At 46.7% G+C, this 21,651-nt stretch overlaps 2 protein-coding genes across 3 annotated transcripts in view; one reads left to right on the top strand and one right to left on the bottom strand.

Annotated features, from left to right (window-relative positions):
- Positions 1-1,818: 1,818 nt before the first annotated feature.
- Positions 1,819-7,214, bottom strand: LOC117028876 (basic proline-rich protein-like). Its single transcript, XM_033117702.1, has 3 exons — positions 7,161-7,214; positions 6,663-6,767; positions 1,819-2,484 (listed from the first exon to the last, which is right to left on the bottom strand). The coding sequence occupies exons 1-3, from the start codon at positions 7,212-7,214 to the stop codon at positions 1,819-1,821; spliced, it is 825 nt and encodes a 274-aa protein (XP_032973593.1).
- BID (BH3 interacting domain death agonist) overlaps positions 1,996-21,651 on the top strand; it is a 42,564-nt gene continuing 22,908 nt past the window's right edge. Inside the window, exon 1 of one of the 2 annotated variants that reach the window (XM_033116739.1) lies at positions 1,996-2,100. The gene's annotated coding sequence lies outside the window, so the exon portion shown is untranslated. Of the gene's footprint in view, positions 2,101-2,158; positions 2,178-21,651 lie in introns of those variants that run through there. The other variant, XM_033116741.1, reaches the window with a different exon arrangement.

The raw sequence follows: 21,651 nt of genomic DNA, 5'->3' as shown, positions 1-21,651 counted from the left end.
GTGGTGAGAAGATATGCAGGACATAGCAGTGCTGTCCACAGCCACACCACCTTTCCTTCACAGCACTGCTGTGCTTGTAATGGTGACCCTGAGTCATGAAAACTGAGAGGACATTCAGAGTCCTGTGTAAGAAGGCAAAGAAGCCTGTCATCCATCATTCAAAGCTGAGCAATCAGAAGTGGTGAGAGAGGGCTGAGTGGTATGGAGGTCAGAAGGATTATTAGTTCTATGCAGTGGTGAGAAGTTAAGTTTCTGACTAATGTGCAGTGAGAGCCTGGGAATGGCTTCCTCTTGGGAGCGTGATCTGGCCTGGCTGGTCCACATGCAGTACTAGAAAGGCATTTATGGTTCTAGGAATGTACTTACAGGACTGGGGTGTGGGTGCCAGCAGTGACCTATAGCTCGTGTGGGCCTCTGCTGCCGACGGAGTGTGCGTTCCAGGCGATCACACAGCTCTCCTGCCCCTCCAACTCCTCTCACTCTTCCTTTGCAGGACACAGTTCTCTGATTTCAGGTATCCTAATGAGTGCTGTCCCCTTCACACCAGCAGACGTGGGAGGAAACACATTTATTGGAATGAACCTGCTCCTGCTCAAAATTTCTAGATTGTTCCCTTTAGCACCTCCTTCAGAGGCAGTTTAAACTGCACATAAAACCCAGAAATTTTATTTAAAGTGTGGGATAATGGTGGGCTCTGTTGAAGTAGAAATTGGTATGCTCCATCCTTTCTTTGCAGAAGTGTGAAATTAACCTCTCTCTCCCCTTCTGTCCACCCCCTTCCCCCCTCTCCCCCCCCCCCCGCCCCTTTTGCTTTGGCTGCCAGATACTTGAAACATTTATTTATTTCAAAATATTTAAATTTATGTAAATATTATTTGCTACTTCTACTTTAATCGTCTGAATATATAACTCTGATCAAGAAATCAACTTGAGGGGGCAACCAGTTAGCTCAGTTGGTTAGAGCACGGTGCTTTTAACAAGGTTGCTGGTTCGATCCCCACATGGGCCAGTGAACTGTGCCCTCCACAACTAGATTGAAACAACTACTTGACTTGAAGTTGTCACTTAAAAATAGCTAAAAAAAATCAACTTGAAATATAGATAACAGTGCCTAAATTTAACAAACTATTCCATTATGTGATTTTTATTATAAGTTTTTAGTCATTAGTGCCACAGTTAGTCATTTAAGAAAAATTGGAAAATACGAAAAAGTAGAAAGTAGAAAATCACTAATTTTTATTAATTTAATGTAACCACGTGATGATTTTTGGTTATATTTCCTTCCGATCTTTTTTTTTTATTTTTTTAAAGTTCAGTTTCTATTCCTATGTTCAGGTGTAGCAACCTCCTTCGTCCTACCGTGTTTCCCGGAAAATAAGACCTAGTCGGACAATCAGCTCTAAGGCATCTTTTGGAGCAAAAATTAATATAAGACCCGGCCGGACCACGCAGTAGAGCTGATTGTCCGGCTAGGTATTATTTTCCGGGAAACACGGTATTTGCTTCCGCATCCTTTCCAGAAACTCTCGTTCCTGTTTCTGTTTCTCTTTTGTTGGTGTAACTCGTGTTTCTCCTTTGGCGGGAGCCACACGTAGCATGGAGATATACAGGCACCAGGCCTGGTTAGGGGCTTCATCGGGTCATTACTTCTTGTACCGTGAGGACTGGGAATGGCCATCCTGAGGCTTCTACAAAACCAGCCCGCGAAGAGTCTGAAAGCAGTTCCAAGCGAAACATTGGGAATTCTCTGTGTCGCTGGAGTAAGTGGTCAACCTTCCCAGATGACTCCCTTGACAAGGATCGCGATCTAACGCTATGTTATGAATAGAGCCAAGGTCGCCGCCACTGTATATCAGCTTCTCTGCCCGGCGAAGTCCGGGTGCCTCCTTCCGCCCGGCGCCCCAGCTTCGCAGAGGGCTCGGTCGAGGAGGCGCGCGGTGGGCGGGCGCGCGGTGGGCGGGGGCGCGGGGCGCGGTGGGCGGGACCACGGGGCGCGGTGGGCGGGAGCGCGGGGCCGAGATAGAGGAAGTCCGCGTGCCGCGCGCCTGGGGCCTCTGCCTGTTCCTCCGACTCCCGCGACCTCCCGGCGGCTGTTTGTGGGTGAGTAGTGGTCCGGCCCCGTTCGGCTCCTGCGCCCTCCTCAGACCTTGGTGCCCACCGCCGCCCCAGCCCTCCAGGTGGGGTCCCGGACCGCCGGCGCCCTGGAGTGGGAGTGGAGGACGCGCGGGCTCCCGGCACGGCAGCCCCTCGATCCCCGCGGCCCAGACGCCGCCGGAGGGCTGCTCGCTCGTTGCCGCCCGGTGCGCACGGGCCCGGGGCGGGAGAGCCGGGGATCCGCGTGGCCCTGTGGTTCACTCCCTCTGCCGGGAGGCCCTGGCCTTGGGGTGGCGTGGGGGGGGGGGTCGGCGGGGGAGGCTTTGTGGTCTCCGCCCACGTGCGCCTCGGCTTGGCGGGAGGCTGTGGGGCCTCAGCCGGCGGTGATGGCTGGGAGGTGCGGGGGGGAAGGGGTGCGTAGCTCTTAGATGTCCTCGCCCGCGGGGTCAGTTAGACCGGAGGCCGCCGGATCCCACCCCAGACATGAGAAAACTGACGGCAGTGGATGGGTTCAGCGCCAGATCCGGAACCCAAACCGAGATGCAGACCTTGGTCTCTGGTTTGGACCACCTTCCTCAGCAAGTGCTTCTAGTACCTGCCTCGGTGTTGTCAGAGTGCTGTCTTAGATCTGTTAGAAATTATGTGCAAGCGCTGCCTGGTGGTAGAAAACAGTTTGTTGATGACTCATTGACCCCAGGAGACTCTAGGAGAGCCCCCAAATCCTCAGCAACTAGGTGGCTGGGCCGGCAGGGGTTTATTTATTCATTCATCCATCAGTAGGGATGTGCCCCGGTGCTGGGGCAGTGGTGGGACAGATGGACGGCTGGGGAAGCACAGCTGGGCCTTCTGGGATTGGAGTGGCCTTCATCTGGTGCACCTGGGGAGAGCTGAGGAGATTCGGGACCCAGCATAGAGTGCCCCCACTTTTTGAGAAAACTGCCTAAGTCCACCAACAGGCTTTCTTGCCCTTCCTGCCAAGTCTTATCTGCAAGCTGAAACCTGACCCAGTGGTTCTCAGCTGGCCTCTCTCTCCAGAGGAGAGCTAGGGGAGCTGCAGAAGGATGTGGTTTTCCCACATTTCCATTTCCACTCATCTGGGGCACATGGCAGGCTCTGATGTGGAGAGTTCTCCCAGGCCTGAGTCTGTGATATCTTGGGGCCCGGGAATCCACTGGGAGTTATGGGTGACTGTTACTGGGAGAGAGTCAGGCCTCAGAACTAGAGGGAAAAAGGCAGGGGAGTCATTTGGTTTTAAAGGTTGAGGTGGGGAGACCTCTAGTGAGGCATCATTGAGAAGAAGAAACCTGCTGCCCAGACTGTGAGCTCTGTTGTCCCTCCCCGGGGCGAGGGAAGGGGTGCTGGGCAGCACCCACAGGAGGCCTTGTGCAGCACTTCATGACTGGGGCTCAAAGGCAGCAGCATCTCACGGGTTCCCTTGAGCAACCCGTGGGGCATGGGGTTCACGAGGGACAGGGTGGAAACGAAGACACAGATGCGACTGATATGTTGGGATGCAAGCCTTGGTGTTTGGTGCAGAGCTGGGGGAACACGGATGGGTTGCTGTTCTTTTTGTTTGAGGAGGTTAGAGTATGAGGTGGACTCTGAAGGCTGAGTTAGGAGCTTGGCAGCTGGAGAAGAAGGGAAAGTGCACTCAGGGCAGCGCAGGGAATGCTGGGGGACGCTTGCCTACATGGGACTAGTGTCTCTAGCTGGGAAGGGGCACTGCATACCCTGCTCCAAGGTCTTGCCCAGGGCAGCTCACGGCCCTAGCCAACCTGGGAGACCGAGTGGAGGAACTGGACACTCCTTTGCAAACGAGAATGGCGTTCAGGAGCCCCAGCGGTGCGTAGGCTCCTGGACTCAGGGCGGATGAGGGCCTATGGAGGAGAGTGACATTTGACGATGGGGCTTTCCGTGGGCCTTGCAGAAGGGTCGTCAGTGACGGAGGGATTGGCGACTGGGCCGGAGGCTGTAACTCTTGTCAGTTTTCAAGGCCAAGCCGCCCTCCTGATCAAGGATTGTGTGCGTTCTGCTGGTGGTGCACCTGATACTGGCTCTGGACTGTCGGCCCATGAGAACCCTCACTCTGGGGTTGTGGCCACTGGAAGTGCTTTCTGTGGTGGCACCTCTGGTGACCGTTTGCTAGGCTGGAGCTGTGGGGGGCAGTGCAGGCCTGGAGTGCCCCAAGGCCAGCTGCCCACCCCACGGGGCCTCCTGTGCACAGGATCTGATGAGCAGCACCAAGGTTCCACATCTGGCTGGCCACCCTCACAGGCCACCTGTATTCTTGCCCAAAGCCACCCACAGTTCTGAAGAGGACAGCTCGTTGAGGATGGTTTTGGTCAGCCATGACATCCAGAGCTCACTGTGAGTCAGATGCCCTCACAGAGAACTCTGTATGCATTAATTAGCTCATGTGGACACCACAGTAATCAGACGAGGCTATCCCTATTCTTCAGATGGGCAGACTGAGACAGGGAGAGGTTAAGTGACTTGCCCAGGGTCACAGCCGAGCGAGGCAGACTCCAGAGTCCCAGCCCTAACCATTTTACGGCTCTGTTGGATTTCCACCCACTCACTGCTCCATTCCCCAAAGACGACCCACCATGAGGACCAATAGGGCTGTGTTCTCTCTGTGTTCCCTTCCCCTGCAGGCAGCCCAGGTGATGCTTCACTGGGCGTGGCATGGGCCCTCCATGGGATATGTCCCCAAGAACCATCCCACAGGTCCCCGAGACCCCCCACCCCTGACTCCCCTTCTCTTCCTACCTGCGTCTGTCAGAATGGGGAAGTTTCAGATGACAGAATCGGTGGATGAAGCACCACACAACCACTTTTGGAGCTTCTGCTGCCTTGCAAATCAAATTCTAGGTTGGCTTGTTGGGTACTTGTGGTCAGGATCCCAGAAGCTACCAACTTAGAAAATGAGAAAGTGGTTTGTTTTAAATTACCCTCTCGGCTCAGTAATCTGTCAGCCTCGGGGTGGTGGGGGTGGTGCTGGAGGTGGAATTTAAAGGGGAAAACGAACCCTCAGAGTCATAGACTGGGTTTAAAAGGACCGGTTACCTCAGGCCCACAGAGGAGCTGCACTGAAACTGCCCCAAGCGGCCTGGTCGGCTGTCTGCCGTGGAAGGATGTGGGTGCCCAGGAAAGGGCTGCACAGAAGTGGGGCTGCAGGGTCACCATGGAGCTTCGTGCAGAGGTTCATGCCTGGGCTCTGCCTGGTCTGGACAGGGTCCCCAGCTCTTGCCCTGCTCATGGCCATGCTGACCGGTGACCAGGTCAGCGTGCTCCTCAGATGCTCATGTGCTTGACTGTCTTCAGAGGAAGGGAAGCGAGTGCTGTGGCCTGGGTCCGAGCAGGCCAGTCCCGGTCTTTGAAGTTCCAGATGGAGAGAGAGAGTGTGTGTGTGTGGGCGTCCGGCTTGCAGAATCTCCCTGTGCTTGTCCTATGTGGACCCCTGGCCCCAAGCTGTGTCAGAGGCCGTGATAATGTTGCCGTATTTCTGTTAGTATTTCCGCGTCCTGACTTGGATTAATTTGCATAACTGTATTTTCATTTTAATCTCATACTAATTCTGGGAAGTTCTGCAGATGTGAAACATTCGTGTTGGAGTGACGAGTGTTCGGGACCGCAGCCCTGGGTCCAGCTGGCCTTGTCTCAAGAGCCCCTGCTTGGATCTCTCCCCTCCACCCCACACACACTGAGTGAAGGGAGAGACATTTGAGTGGCCATTACGTGTGGGCACTTGCCGCTTTCTTTGATCCCATGAGGCAGGGGCTGTTTCCTTTGTACAGATGGAGAAAGTGAGGTCACGTGGCAGGTACAGAGCCAGCTGTGACCCCTCCACCTGTCTACCTTTAGAGGATCCTTCTTTGGGCCAGGAGTATGCTGCTTTGCCCTGGAGACTTAAGGAGTTGAGCTTTTGAGGGGTTTAGATCTGTTTCTCCAGGGAGAGCCAGCTGAAGTCAGAGCTGGGGAGACTGGAGTCTAGTTATGGGCTCCGGCGCTGGAGAACAGAACCAGATGGGGTCGGGACGCCAGGGAAGAGGAGGGGTAGCAAGTGGGAGTAGAAAGGGGTTGAGGCATGAAGGCATGGGGAGGCAGCAGCCTGTGTCCCTCCTGGGGGTGAGGGACTGATCTCTGAGAGTAAAAGCAGGCTTGGGGCCTCAGCACACGTGTGCCTCAGTTTCAGAGGTCAGCTGGTCAAATGAGTCACAGCCAGCAGCAGCCCCTCACTGCGTTATTAGTGCATCGTTAATAAAGGAGTGGCCATCTGGGAAGTCACATCTTATCAGAGGGGCTGGCACAGCCTGCCACACCCGCAAGGCAGCTCCTTGGAGACAGGAAGAAGGAGGCGGCCTGTGGGATCAGACGGGGAACCTGAGCTTTGGGTGCTGGCTCCTGAGGGGCAGGCCTCTGTTTTTGGGAGGCCCCATTCTGGGCCCCGCTGCCCCTGTGTGTGTGATAGTGGGGGTGGGGATGAGGGAGGGCTAGAGGGACTCCAGCCAAATTCAGCACCAGCTGAGGACCTGGAAGCAAGGCTGTGGTGGAGGAGATAGACTGACCTGGACTGGAACCTCCAGGAACTCTCCAGCAGGTGTCTCCTCCCCCTGCCCGGAGAGGTGGCTGTGGGGCTGTGAGGCTGGCAGGTTGCCCGAACTAGTGGGCGCCTGGGATGGGTGAAAGTGCAGCCCTGAGGAAGGAGCGTCTCCAGCCTGGCGAATATCTCCATTGCTTTGTTACACCCCGAGTTCCAGACAGCAAAGGCAAGACCAGCTCAGCTGGGGTCCCCCAGAACTCCACCACTTCTCACACAGCCTTGTTTTCTCTTTGGGGTATCCCCTGGAAACCTCCCAAACTCTTACCAGGCTGAGCAGGGCGCTGAGTCAGGGACCTGGCGCATCTGACGGGAGGCGCTGACCAGTGTGTAAAGTGATTGCACCAACTGTGTCCTCACACCCCAGTGTCTACACTGTGCTCCCAAATGCAGGTTATCACCCCTTTTGTGGGTGAGGAAACAAAATTTCCTGCTAGAACTTAGGAGGCGGGAGGACTGTTGTTACCCATAGGAAGCCCTTCTGTCCATACGTGCTGGCAGTCCTTGCCCTCGTGTCCATGCAGCCGCCCACCTGTCAGCTAAGAGGAGAATGGTTGTGTAGTGCTGAGAGAGTAGCAGTGGGACAGTCAAAGGCCAGCCTAGGCATCTGGAATAGCCCCTGGGACACCTGTCTCCTTCCCTGCTCATGCCCTTGCCCCCCCACCCCCCGTGTATGGAGACCTGGCAGAAGCTCAGGGCCTGGACAGGGGAGGGGAGGCAGGAGACCCCGCGTCCTGGAATCTCTTAGGCCTGGTTGGTGGGCCCACAGGACCTGAGTGGAGCAGCGGAGCTGTGTGAGGGGATCGCCTGAGTTACCTGTTTAAGAGGTTCCTGCCCCTTTATACCACTCTCCCTCCGGCTGCCTTTTTTTTTATTTTTTAATTGAGATAATGTATTTCCCATACCATAAAATTCACCCATTTAAAGTGGTCTTTAATATAGTCACAGATTTGTGCAGCAGTCACCACGGTCTGATTTTAGAATGTTTCACACCTCCACTAGCTGTTCCATACACATTCTCAGTCACTCCTGGTCCCCCTCTTCCTGCACCCGTCAGCAACCGTAACGTACTCTGCGCCTCTCTGGGTTGGCCTGTTCTGGGAAGTTTGTATAAATGGAATCATGTGGCCCTTTGTGTCTTGCTTTTTTAACTTATATAATGTTTTCGAGGTCCATCCATGTGGTAGTTTGGTGTCAGTGCTTCATTCCTTTTCATGGCTGAGTAATATTCCATTGTGTGGATAGACCACATTTTGTTCATTGTTAATTCTACTTTTTAACTACTTTGTATAATGCCGCTATGAACACTCATGTACAGGTTTTTCTGTGGACGTATGTTTTCATTTCTCTTAGATATATACCTAGGAGTGGAATTGCTGAGTCAGATGATCACTGTTTTGATTAACTGTTTTGAGGAGCTGCCCAATGTTTTCTTGCAGCATCATTTTCCATCCCCCCAGCACTGTGTGTGGGTTCCAGTTTCTCCATGTCCTTGTGACCACTGGCCATCCTAGTGGGTGCGAGGGGGCATCTCACCGTGGTTTCAACAGTTAGCATTCTGTAATGGCTAATAATGTTGAGCATTTTTTTATGTGCTTATTGGCCATTTGTATATCTTCTTTGGATCCTATTCAGGTTTTTTGGTTGTTTTTTTTTTGTCTTTTTATTGTTGAGTTACAAGAATTGTGTATTTTGAATATAAGTCCCTTGTCAGATAAATGATTTGCAGATATTTTCTCCCATTCTTCGGGTTGTCTTTTCACTTTCTTAATGATACCTTTTGAAGCACAAGTTTTTAATTGTCAAGATGTCTAGTTTATCTTTTCCTTTTTTAGATTTTATTGGGGAAGGGGAACAGGACTTTATTGGGGAACAGTGTATACTTCCAGAACATTTTTCCAAGTCAAGTTGTCCTTTCAATCTTAGTTGTGGAGGGTGCCATTCAGCTTCAAGTGGTTGTCCTTTCAGTCTTAGTTGTGGAGGGCGCAGCTCAGCTCCAGGTCCAGTTGCCGTTGCTACTTGCAGGGGGCGCAGCCCACCATCCCTTGTGGGACTCAAGGAGTTGAACCGGCAACCTTGTGGTTGAGATCCCACTGGCGCATGTGGGAATCGAACCGGCAGCCTTCGGAGTTAGGAGCACAGAGCTCCAACAGCCTGAGCCACGGGCCAGCCCTATCTTTCTTTTCTTGTGTCACTTGTTCTTTTGGTGTCATGTCTAAGAAATCATTGCCCAACCCAAGGTCACAAAGTTTTATTAGCCCTTACATTTAGGTCTGTGATCCGTTTTGAGTTAATTATTTTGTGTATGTGTGAGGTGTGGCCCAAATTCATACTTTTGCATGTGGCTATCCAGTTGTCTCAGCACCATTTGTTGAAAAAACTTTACCCTGGTCTTGGCACTTTGTCAAAGATAAATTAACAGTAAGTATTGAGATTTACTTAGGGACTGTCATTTCTATTCCATTGATCTGTATGTGTGCCCTTCTTCAGGGCTCCGCTGTCTGGATTACTGTAACTTAGTGATAGGTTTTGAAATCGGGAAGGGTGTTCTTTTTCAAGATTGGCTATTCTGTGTCGCTGCATTTCCATATGAATTTTAGGAACCATTTGTCACTCTGCAAAAAAGCCAACTGGGAGTCTGAGAGGAATTCCATTGAATCTATAGGTCAATTTGGGAAGTATTGCCTTATTAACAATATTAAGTCTTCCAAGTCATGAACATGGGGTGGTTTTTTCATTTACTTAGCTCTTTCAGTGATGTTTGTAGTTTTCAGTTTACAAGTCTTCTGCTTTTGTTAGATGTATTCCCAAGAATTTTATTTTTCTCGATGTTATTATAAAGGTAATTGTTTTCTTAATGTCATTTTTGGATTGTTTATTGCTACTTATAGAAGTTCAATTGATTTTACAAATACTTGTACCTTGCTGCCTTGCTGAACTCATTTTTTAGTTCCGGTATTTTTTTTAGTGGGTTCCTTGGGCTTTTCTATATATAAGATCATGTCAAATCCATCCATTTTAAAGCTTCCTAGTTGATTCCAGTGTGCGGCCAGGGTTGAAAACCACTGGGTAAGATCAGTGGTTCCCATGTACCTTTGAGACAAAAGGGGAGAGGAACAGAGTAAGCAGATAGAGCATTTGAATTTCTGAGGAATCTTCTCCAATGTCTTGGGGAAGATGGAGGGGATGAGAGCTGGGTACAAAGGAGGCAACAGGCCCGGTGTCCTAAATTTCAGCTTCCTCCTTTCTGGATGAATCCAGTTGGGCTGAGTGAGTGGCAGTGTGGCCTACTACAGAAGTGTGTTCTGGGTGAGAGTGTCAGTTCTCTCCTTCCCATGAATTGTCAGGAAGAGCCCAGGTGAAAGCTGGAGAAGAATCAGAACCCAAAGGAAGAAGTCAGGGGTTAGGGAAGCCTGTGTCATCTTGGGGACTGTGGAAAGGAGGGAGTCTGTAGCTGTGAGTGCCCGAGGGCTGGCAGGGTGTTGTGCTCACTGCGCCATTTGTCGTGCGGGGCGGCCTGCAGGGCCTCTCGTCCCGCTCCCCATATAAGAACGCAGGACATGGTGAGGCCAAAAAGGAACACCCACGGAGCCATAGATAGGGGAGTCATACCACTATGTTCTCTCTGGCGGCTGGGTGAGACACACGCAGTAGGATCCACACGATCCTGCAGTCCGCCATTCACTTCTCTGCCTGCCAACCAACCAACCAATCAATGCAGCCCCGCAGTTACATCAGTAGCCAATTGGCTAACTGGTTACAGCTGATGGCCAACGAATCACAGTTGATGGTCATTCACTACTGGAGCCAGCACCTGCCCACGCAAGACAGAGCCCCTGGAAACTGCTCTCTGGGGCTCTGTCCCCACACAGGGCCATCCTTCTGACTCTGCCTTGACCCTGTCAGAGGGAGCAAGAAATGTGTCTATATCCTTCTAGGTTCTTTCGGCTGGTCTAGTAAGTAAATCTACATGAGGCAGATTAACAAGAGAAAACAACCACATTTTATTGTATATGGAAGTATGGGAGCCCCACCACATACATGAGAGGTTCAGAGACAGAAAGGGGAAATGAGGGATTCTGTGGCATTCTGTGTGGCATTCAGAGCCACGGATGAGGTGAGGCACCTGGGGCTGCAGAGAGGAGGACGGTCATGCACAGGACAGTGAGAAGAGCTGCTGTTCAGTAATGCGACGTTTGCCCTGCCCTTTAGATAGGTCCTCAGAGGTTATCTTTGGTGATAACTCTTACTCTGGGCAAGGCCCCTAATTTAAAATTCTCTGAGGGAGAGGTGAGAGTTTCTCCTGAGTCTGTAGGGTCTCGATTACCTTCAGCTCAAAATAATTCACATACCAAGTGGCACATCTTGGGACGACGTGGTCTGAATCCCTACAGTCTCCTCCTCTGAAACTCCCTGAGAAGTTTCACATCCCAGAAGTTGGGTTAACAGATTGTTCCATATCTCATTGAACCAGTCTCAGTTAAATAGTTGTGTCTCCTTTCAGGGGGTGGGGATGCACGTGCACGTGATCAGGTATTTAATAAGAGGCATCTCTATGGGAAAAAAAGAAACACAAAGGTTAGTCATTGGAGGAGACTAATCTTGGGTTCTGAGTTCTGAAAGCAAGCAGTTGAGATTTCTAGATGTCTGTCTCAAATCCCTTTCAGATGGAGTGAAGGCAGGCAGTGACCGTGTGATAGATTCTCCTGGTCTGCATTGTGAATGTCTCTGGTGATCTCTCTGCAACAGGCACGAAGATTGTCCACGTATGAGCTATTGTGGTGATTTCTCTGAAGTTTATATCAAGTTGTCCCACTTTGGCTTGCATGGCCTTGGGAAATGGGCAGTTTTAGTTCTCAATGGTTCCAGATCAGAAGGGTGGGAGAAAAATTAGAAACATGTTTGGAGAGTGATAGCCAGATACTGGAGAAAACTAGAAGAATACAGGATCCAGTCCAGTTTACAGGTAGGAACAAAAACATCAAAAGGACAGCACTAAAATCTAATACCCACAAAGGCATATTACTAAAACATAATTTTTCTCTGTAAAATCACTCCCATTTTTTACCAAAGATAGTCAAATTAAAAGTAATTTGTAAAATAAGTGTAGTTTCAATAAACTTGCCGTTATTTACACAGAAGCAGAAAGAATAGTAACTAAGAACATAGCCTTTTTTTTTAATTAAAAATTTTTTTCAATTACACTTGACATTCAGTATTATATTTCTGGTGTACAGCATGGTGGTTAGACATTTAAATAACTTAAAAAGTGATCCACCCAATAATTCTAGTCTAGTATCCACCCAGCACCATACATAGTTATTACAATATTATTGACTAGATTCCTTGTGCTGTACTTTATATCCCATGACTATTTTCTAACTACCAATTTCTACCTCTTAATTTCTTCACCTTTTCACACAGCCTTCCAACCCCCCTCCCATCTGGCAACCATGAGTTTGTTCTCTATATCTATGAGTTTGTTTCTGTTTTGTTCGTTTGTTTATTTTGTTTTTTAGGTTCCACATATAAGTGAAATCATATGGCATTTGTCTTGCCCTGTCCAACCTATATTTACTTAGCATTATATCCTCTAGGTCCATCCATGTTGTCACAAATGGTAAGATTTCATTCTTTTTTATGGCCAAGTAATACTCCATTGCATATATGTATCACTTCTTTATCTATTTGTTTTTTGATTGGAACACTTTATCCATTTACATTTAAAATAATTATTGATAGGTATGTAGTTATTGACATTTTACTGTTTTCTATTTTTTTGTAGTTCTCTGTCCCTCTCTTATTCTGTAGCTCTCTTCTCTCTCTCTTTTTTTTTTTCCAGATTTTATTGGGGAAGGGGAACAGGACTTTATTGGGGAACAGTGTGTACTTCCAGGACTTTTTCCAAGTCAAGTTGTTGTCCTTGCAATCTTAGCTGTGGAGGGCACAGCTCAGCTCCAGGTCCAGTTGCTGTTATTCGTTGCAGGGGGTGCAGCCCACCATCCCTTGCGGGATGCGCTCCAACCAACCGAGCTATCCGGGAGCTCAGCAGCAGCTCAGATCAAGGTGCCGTGTTCAATCTTAGATGCAGGGGGCAGGGCCCACCATCCCTTGTGGGATTCGAGGAATTGAACTGGCAGCCTTGTGGTTGAGAGCCCACTAGCCCGTGTGGGAATCGAACCAGCAGCCTTTGGAGTTAGGAGCATGAAGCTCCAACCGCGTGAGCCACCGGGCCAGCCCCTCTAGCTCTCGTCTTGTATGTTGATGACTTTCTAAAGTGTTGTGTTTGGATTCCTTTTTCTTTATTTCTTGTATATCTCCTGCAGATTGTTGGTTTGTGGTTACCATTTGCTTCCTATATATCAGGTTATATTTATACTAGCAGTCTACTTTAAGTTGATGGTCGCTTAAGTTGGAACACATTCTAAAATCACTACCATTTTTACTCATCCCCTCCACCTTTATGTTTTTGTCGTTATTTTTTACGTGTGTATGTATCCCTTAATTTACTGTTGTAATTACACGTGATCATCTTACTTTTGCCTTTCAACCTTTGTGCTAGCTTTAGTGTTGATTGATCCACTGCTTTTATTATGTGTTTGCCTTTGTCAGTGCCTATCCCTTCTGGCCTGCAATGTTTCTGTTAAGAAATCAGCTGACAGTCTTATGGGGGCTCCCTTGTAGGTAACTAACTGCTTTTCTCTTGCTGCTTTTGAGACACTCTCTTTGTTTTTACCTTTGGCATTTTAATTATATTGTGTCTTGGTGTGGGCCTCTTTGGGTTCATCTTGTTTGGGGCTCTCTCTGCTCCCTGGGTTTATATGTCTATTCCCTTCACCATGTTAAGGAAGTTTTTCGTCATTATTTCTTTTCTTTTTTTTTTTTTTTAGGGGAAGGGGAACAGGACTTTATTGGGGAACAGTGTGTACTTCTGGGCCTTTTTTCCAAGTCAAGTTGTTGTCCTTTCAGTCTTAGCTGTGGAGGGTGCCATTCAGCTTCAAGTTGTTGTCCTTTCAGTCTTAGTTGTGGAGGGCGCCGCTCAGCTCCAGGTCCAGTTGCCGTTGCTAGTTGCAGGGGACACAGCCCACCATCCCTTGTGGGAGTCGAACCGGCAACCTTGTGGTTGAGAGGATGCGCTCCAACCAACTGAGCCATCCGGGAGGCAGCTCAGCTCAAGGTGGTGTGTTCAATCTTAGTTGCAGGGGCCGCTGCCCACCATCCCTTGTGGGACTCGAGGAGTTGAACTGACAACCTTGTGGTTGAGAGCCCACTGGCCCATGTGGGAATCCAACCGGCAGCCTTCGGAGTTAGGAGCACGGAGCTCCAACTTACCGTAGCCACCGGGTCGGCCCCATCATTAATAGGTTTTCAATCCCTTGCTTTCTTTCTTCTCCTTCTGGTACCCCAATACTGTGAATGTTGTTACCATGGATGTTGTCCCAGAGGTCCCTTAAACTATCCTCATTTTTTAAAATTCTTTTTTCTTTTTGCTGTTCTGATTGGGTGTTTTCTTCTTCCAAATCACTGACTCAGTGCTCTTGTCTTCCAAATCACTGACTCAGTGCTCTGCTTCACTCTAATCTGTTGATTCCTTTTAGTGTATTTTTCATTTCAGTTATTTTATTGTTCATTACTGACAGGTTTTTTTTTTAATGGTTCCTATATCCTATTTTATGTTTCTCTCTTTGTATAAGTTCTCACTGACTTCATCTATTCTTCTCGTCAGTTCATTGAGCATCCTTATAACCAGTGTTTTGAATTCTGCATCTGGTGGGTTGCTTGCCTCCGTTTTGTTTAGTTCTTTTTCTGGAGTTTTGTCCTGTTCTTTCACTTGGTTCATGTTTCTTTGTCTCCTCATTCTGGCTGCCTCTCTGTGTTTGTTTCTGTGTATCAGGTAGATCTGTTATATCTCCTAATCTTGTTAGGGTGGCCTTAGGTAGTAGGTGCCCTGTGGGACCCAGTGGCATAATCTCCCTGGTCACCTGAGTCGGGTGCTCCAGGAGTATCCCATGTGTGTTGTATATGCCCTCCTGTTGTAGTTGAGCCTTAATTGCTGTTGGCAGATCAGTGGATGGAATTGACCATCAGGCTGACTGGCTGTGATGAGGACTGGCAGCGACTATAGGGGATGAGTTGTGTGGGGGCTGACCCTATGGAGCGGCATTCGCTTGAGTGGGGCTCCGGTGCCTGCCATGTCCCCCTTTTGGGTGTGTTGTTTGTGACGCTAATCGGGTGGCACTCTGGTGTGGTCTAAAGCCGGCGACCAGGTGTGTTGGTTCTGGGGCCTCTTGGGAGGGGCTCCAAGGTCAGCTGCTGTCTGTGTCCTGCCTGGGATCACCTGGTAGGAGCTACAAAGTGATCTGCAGTTGATACCTGCTTGTGCTGGGCTTGGAGGCCTCTGAGAGTGGTTATGCTTTGGACTGATGCCAGCTGCCACCAGTGCCAGGATTGGGGCCACTTAACAAGAGATACAGGGCACACAAAGGCCAGGTGCTACTTATTGGGAGTCTGTGGACTTTTGATAAATTTTAGGAAAGTCTGAAGCATGGGCCCACGCTGGACACTTATGTGGATTAGCTTCTGAAAGAGGTTCAGCTGGGCTCATGAGTTGGGTCGAGGAACTCAGAGAATCACCAGAGTGGGGCAAGTGTAGTGTTAGCCAGATAGTTGGAGACGCAGATTTGGCACTTCTGTAGGCTGTGTGTGGCGAGGACTCAACAAAGGAACAGTGGCGCCTGCTGGCACTTTAGTCCCCAGAGAGCTGCCCCTCCAGCCCTCAGCTGAAGCCGGACAACTCAGTTCCTCCCTGTGTGTCCATCGTGTTTTTCCAGGTGCTGTTCCTTTGCTGGAACTCAGAGTGAATGTAACTGACTGAGTCTGTGCTTCGGCCCTTGAAGAAGATGCTTGGGCCTACAGCAGCCCTCCATCTCCCCCGGAAGGCGTCTTCACTGATTTTTTACAGCCAGATGTTGTAGGGGCTTCTATTCCCAGCACTGATGCTCTGGGCTGGGGATCCCAGTCTGGGACTGGGACCCCTCGTTCCTTAGAGGCGACCTCTGCAGCCCAGATACCCTCCCGATTCTTAACCACCTGTTTTGCGTCTCTACCCCTCCTACAAGTCGCAGTGTGGCTTCTTTTTATATCTTTAGTTATAGCAGTTCTGTTCAGCCAGCTTTGAGGTGGTTCTCAGGGGTGGTGGTTCTGTAACTTAGCTGTATTTTGATGTTTGGGAGGAGGTGAGCACAGTGTTTACCTACTCTGCCATCTTGACTGGAAGTCTGTATAGGCTCTTTTAAATCTACTTTGCTGGAATTTTTCGTAAGGAATCTCCAGATTGAAATTTAAAAGGCCTTTCAAGGCCAGAAGAGCCAAACCAAGGACTTACCATTAGCCATTACCTGCAGTACCTATCGGTGAGTTCCTCTCCTCTTGAGGTCCCCAATACATCCTGAGGGCCCTGCGCCTGCTAGGAATTGACCTTCTTCATTCACCTGGGAAGTCTGCTGGGAACCCTGGAAGCAAGGTGTCAGGCTGGTTTTCCACGGGTTTCCTTGGTTTCCATAAGGCAATCTTAATTCCTTAAAGCTGTCTGGTCATATCTGTGTCTATACATGTTTCTCTCAAACATGATACTCTAGTCAAAGCCTTGTAATATAATCAGTTTCCAATTGTGTCGTTACAAGGAGAACAGATTCTTAAAATAACATTGTCATGAAAATAAGAATACTCAACTGAGAATTTCTGAATTCTTGAGTCTAGTAGGGTGTAAAAGATAAATGTTTCAATTCTGCTTAAAAAGATGTAATTTACCTAATCACTCTAAGTCATAGATAGTTAAGAGAAAAATTTTTTTCTTATGTCTGGAAAACAAAAAAGTTAAGGAACCAGAACTGTTTCAAACACAAAGTCATAAAAATTGTAATAATCCTCATTAGCTTATTCAGTCCTGTGTGATAAAAACTTGTTCTGCTTGAGTCCAGTTTTTCCATTAGTTCTCTCAGCTGTTCTGGATGATTGAGGGTGATAGGATCTGTGATAACTCCCCAGAGTTTGTAAGACTTTTTCCATTTGCTCAGGGAAGTGGGTGCCTCCATCACTAAGACTGTGGAAGGTGTACCGGAGGTGGGAAACACCTTTCCTAACACCTTTTCTAACCGTCTCTGTCACTGTGAGGGCATCAGCCTTGGGGCAGGGAAGGCTCAGCCCATCTGGAAAGCATGGCTACAAGAAGAACGTGTGGGGACCCTGTACTGAGTAGCCACTGAATGACGTCCATTAAAGTGTACTGTGGTGGACAAAGGCGTGCAAAATCCAAAGAAATGGGTTTTGCCAGGGAGCCAGACAAAAACCAAACAGCTGTCTTGGATTTCCCTTAGCCTGACTGTTTCTTTAATTTACAGCCATTGTTTACCATCTTAGTTTCTCTGATTCAAGAGCAGACTGTTGCCATGTTACAAGGGCATCAGCATGGTCAAAGTCTGGCACTGAGGGGTCGATTTTGCAGAAGCTGAATGGACTTTGTCCACAGGTGCCACAGGCTTTGTCGATTTTCTTGCTGCTGCCTTTGCATGAAAATCAGCTGCGGCATTTTAGTACAGAAGTTAGCTCTGACTGTTGAGATGATTCAGTTTTCTTAAGTAATTGAAACCTGATTAAGACAACATAAAGTTCAGAAAATTATTTTGATAAAACACAGAATCTTTGCTTTCTAGGCAGAAAACCGTTTATAGTATCTTATCCAGAGCAGACAAATAGAGTAGGAAAAATTTGTCTTTTTAGCAAATGAAAGAATATTAAGTTTTAGCACACTACTGATATTACAGCTTATTTTTAAAAATCCTTCTAACAAATTCATTTAATCTTATCCAGTGTGGTCACACATAAAATTTTTCTCAAGATTTCTTTTTTATAAACTTAATAACTTTTTTGTCCCTTTTAGTTTGTCTCTCGTTCTCTTACCTGTTCAGAAATAACCAGGGCAAAATCACTTTCATTTCCCTTAACAAAAACATCTCCATATTTCATACCTTGTTTTAAGTCAAAACATATCTTACTTTTCTTGTATACACAGTTGTTTTCCCTGTTGTTGTTTTTTTGTAGCTTTAATTACATGTATTATAATCCTTAACCTTTAGAAACTTTCATTTCTGGTGAAAAGTAAGAAATAAGCCATTGTGAAGTATGTTACACCAATATTGTTTAGATTGGTAACTTTATAAATACATTCCATAATTTCTAGCGTATGTTTTTGCGTAGTACAGTCTTCTAATGTGGCATACAACATATTTACTAACAGACCCAAATTAATTTTTTTTTAGTTTCTTTGACATAAGAAGCAAAAGTAGATAAACCTATGGTCAGTAATTAATGTTTAATTATTTTGTCTTATTTGGAAATGATATGGATATTCAATGACTGTCCATCATTTAATTAATTACTTTATTTTTTATTTTTCAATTACAGTTGACATTCAGTATTATTTTATATTAGCTACTCCATCATCGCGACCAGAAGTTCCACCCATTCCTTCGTTTAATTTAGCTAGCAAAACTGTAAGGTTTCAAGTTACCAAAGAGATTTAGGAAACCATCTCTAAGTACACATAAAATATAATTTTTACAAAAATAAAAAATATATATATATAATTATTGCTAAACCTTTTCATCCTACTTAACATTTTTTAATTTACTTGCTCTTAACAATTATGTTTAGATTACTTATGAAAATTTCATTATACCAAATTATTTTTCTTGCTGAAAAATTTTGTAACAGGTAACATGAACTTATTTTTTTTAAACCCAGATGAAATAAAAGTTTTATATTTAATTCTGATAACTCTAAAGACACATCTATTTTAACCAAACCAAACTCAAACCAGCTTTAATATCAAATATTTCCCCAGATCATATGATCCTGGAAAGCAGTTGGGTTAGTTTCTAGTTTTTTGAGAATTTTGATATAAGCACTTGTTTGCTTAAGCCGATTCAATAGACCTCTTTTACAAATTAGCAATACCATTGGAGGTAGAAAACACCACATAACACTCATGAGCACACAGATGCAGAGACTTCCTAGCCTCTGTTTGAAAATTACTATCATGAGACGAATAATACGTTTATCCCCTCAGAAGGTTACGGCTTTTTCTTATTAATATTTGTGGAGAAGACAATTAAATTTGTATTTGTCCTTGGTGCCAGAGAAGCAGTTTGTGCTTTTAAAAACACCCTCATCTGACCTCCCCGTTTTTTTTTCTAGTCTTAGGATTTGGGGGTAAAGGCTTTGACCTGCTCCTAGAATTGGGTTTCTGGTTTCACAAAGATTTGTGAGGTGACGACAAGTGCTCTCTCTTCCCAGAGAATTAGGTTGTAACTTCAGTGACACAGGTTGGTCTAACTGCATCATCCCTTAATTTGCTTCTTTCTCTCTGGGTGTGGAGTTTGTTTTATTTTAGCTTAGGGGAGAATGCCTTTAAAGAATTCCTGTCAGGCTCAAAATCTTACAGTTTTGCCAAATTTCTGATCCAAAAGTTATTTGAATTTAAATCCTTTCAAATATCTTGTCAGGTTTTATCTGAGACACAGCAATTCTTTCTGGCAGTACTGAACACATCCATGGACTCAAGAGGGGACAGAGGTTATTATTGCCTTCTGGAGTCATTCTCTCTGATGGCTGAGAGGTGACAGCCTGCGTGGCCCAGGGAGTGGAGAGCCAAGCCCTTCGGACACAGGCAGTAGCTCTCCCTGGGAGTGAAAGGATCAGTAACCAGTTCAGGATTGAGAAGAATGGGACAATGTGAAATTTTATTTCCCTCTCTTCACGGCGTTCAGGATGCAATCCATTTACCAAAACATTTGAGCATCCTCCCTGGGTTTAAGGAATTCTCTACTAATGGCACTTAGATTGGCCTTAGACCAAGAAGTGAAAGATACCGGAGGACAAGCGCCCGTAAGGGGCACCGTCATTCTCACAGTCCTGGTTTTAGGTGCCTTCTAGCTCTTGAATTTGTCGTTATTCTTTTGCATCAAATCTTTCCGTGAAGCTATTTAAAACAACTTTTTTTTCAACTTGCATTACTAACGTTAGCCTCCATTAGGACTTTATCAACAGGTTTTGTTCTTATAGTCCTGGGTAAGAGAATTCCTGGCCAACATTGTATCTATTCCCATAAAACATTCAGGTAAAGTTGGCATAAGTTCTTTACATAAAGCCTGTTTAAATGTTCTGATTTTCATAATCTTATCAATCTTTACTTTTTCATATTCTTTTAATCTAATTGTCGCCCAAGTCAGGGCTTCATCAATGGATTTTGGTAGTATAGTTCATGAAATTCACATATCAGGGAGTCCTAGAAATTCCCCTGATCAGTTTACCCACTCTTGTGTGGAAAGGCTTTGGGTCCCCAGCAAGGGGTCAAGGCAAGGGACCTTGGTCCTTTTGTCAATTTTTAACTTGCTTAACGAGCCTGACTGCTGCCCCAAGTGATTGTTGGTCAGTTTTCTCGTAACTGACCAACAGTTAAAAGTCTTCCAGCTTTTTAAATTTATTCTGACGGGTAAATAGAGCAGACTTGTTTGGGGCCCGTAATGTTGGGGGATCAACAGAGGGTTAATGTGGCCTATTCAGCCTTTGGTAGTGTTAGTATTAAAACTTTTATTTTAACCCCATCAATGTCCATTCCATTTTATTTATCCCAATTTACTATTTTTATTTTTTTTTTTTTTAAAGATTTTATTAGGGAAGGGAAACAGGACTTTATTGGGGAACAGTGTGTACTTCCAGGATTTTTTCCAAGTCAAGTTGTTGTCCTTTCAGTCTTAGTTGTGGAGGGCGCAGCTCAGCTCCAGGTCCAGTTGCTGTTTCTAGTTGCAGGGGGCGCAGCCCATCATCCCTTGTGGGAGTCGAACCAGCAACCTTGTGGTTGAGAGGACGCCGTCGCTCCAACCAACTGAGCCATCCGGGAGCTCAGCGACAGCTCAACTCAAAGTGCCGTGTTCAATCTTAGTTGCAGTGGGCAGAGCCCACCATCCTTTGCAGGAGTCGAGGAGTTGAACTGGCAACCTTGTGGTTGAGAGCCCTCTGGCCCAAGTGGGAATCGAACCGGCAGCCTTCAGTGTTAGGACCACAGAGCTCCAACCACCTGAGCCACCGAGCTGGCCCCCAATTTATTTTTTGATAACCATCTAAAGATTTCCATCCTGCTGGGATGAGCCCTGTAACTCTGCTTTCTGTTTTCTCTTTGTTTCACCCCTATCAGTTATTTAAAATAGGTGTTTCATTCTGTGTATTTGATTTGGAAGCCCTTGCTTTTAAGTGCACTGTTAAATGACCTACTTGGTGCATTGCTCACAATAGCCATTGTATTATAATTTTAGGCTGGAATCCCCTGAGGGCTGCAGCAGTTGGCAGGACCGAGGCCAGGTGGGGTTTAGCCTGCATTCCTGTCTGGCCAAATCTTGCAGCTGCCAACCTGACAGTTAACAAACTGGGTTCTTAGGATATAAACTTTTTAGGTTGTCTTTTAGTAATATTTTGGCATTCTTTTTTATTTCTTTTTCTTTTTAAGTGTAGGGCAGTTTTACTTCCAATGTCCTAATGTTTTTAAAAATAATATCTGCAAATGTCTGATGGCAAATAGTCTGAGTGGACTGTGATTTTTGTTCTAATTTCTGTTCTTGTAGCTGATTAAGGGAATCTTAGTGACTAGCCACTAAAACAATAAGAGCTCCCTAAACATATTTTTTCCTTGCTTTTCAATTTAGAAGTTTTTCCAATTCAAAGGATCCATCGTCTGGCCTTGATGAGTAGGATCTTAATAACAATTCAAACCAGGACGAACTACAGATGTGAGAAGCATCCCCAGAGGAGAGTGCAAAAAGATGCAACCCTCACGAGATAGAGTTAACTCTTGGACTTAGAAACAGCCCTTGTAGAACACAGGAATCACGTGTCTCCTCCAA

The sequence above is a fragment of the Rhinolophus ferrumequinum genome, chromosome 10 (assembly GCF_004115265.2).
Source record: "Rhinolophus ferrumequinum isolate MPI-CBG mRhiFer1 chromosome 10, mRhiFer1_v1.p, whole genome shotgun sequence".
Lineage (NCBI taxonomy): Eukaryota > Metazoa > Chordata > Mammalia > Chiroptera > Rhinolophidae > Rhinolophus > Rhinolophus ferrumequinum.
Note: the sequence above shows the minus strand (reverse complement) of the source record. Positions and strands in the feature narration are given on the sequence as shown.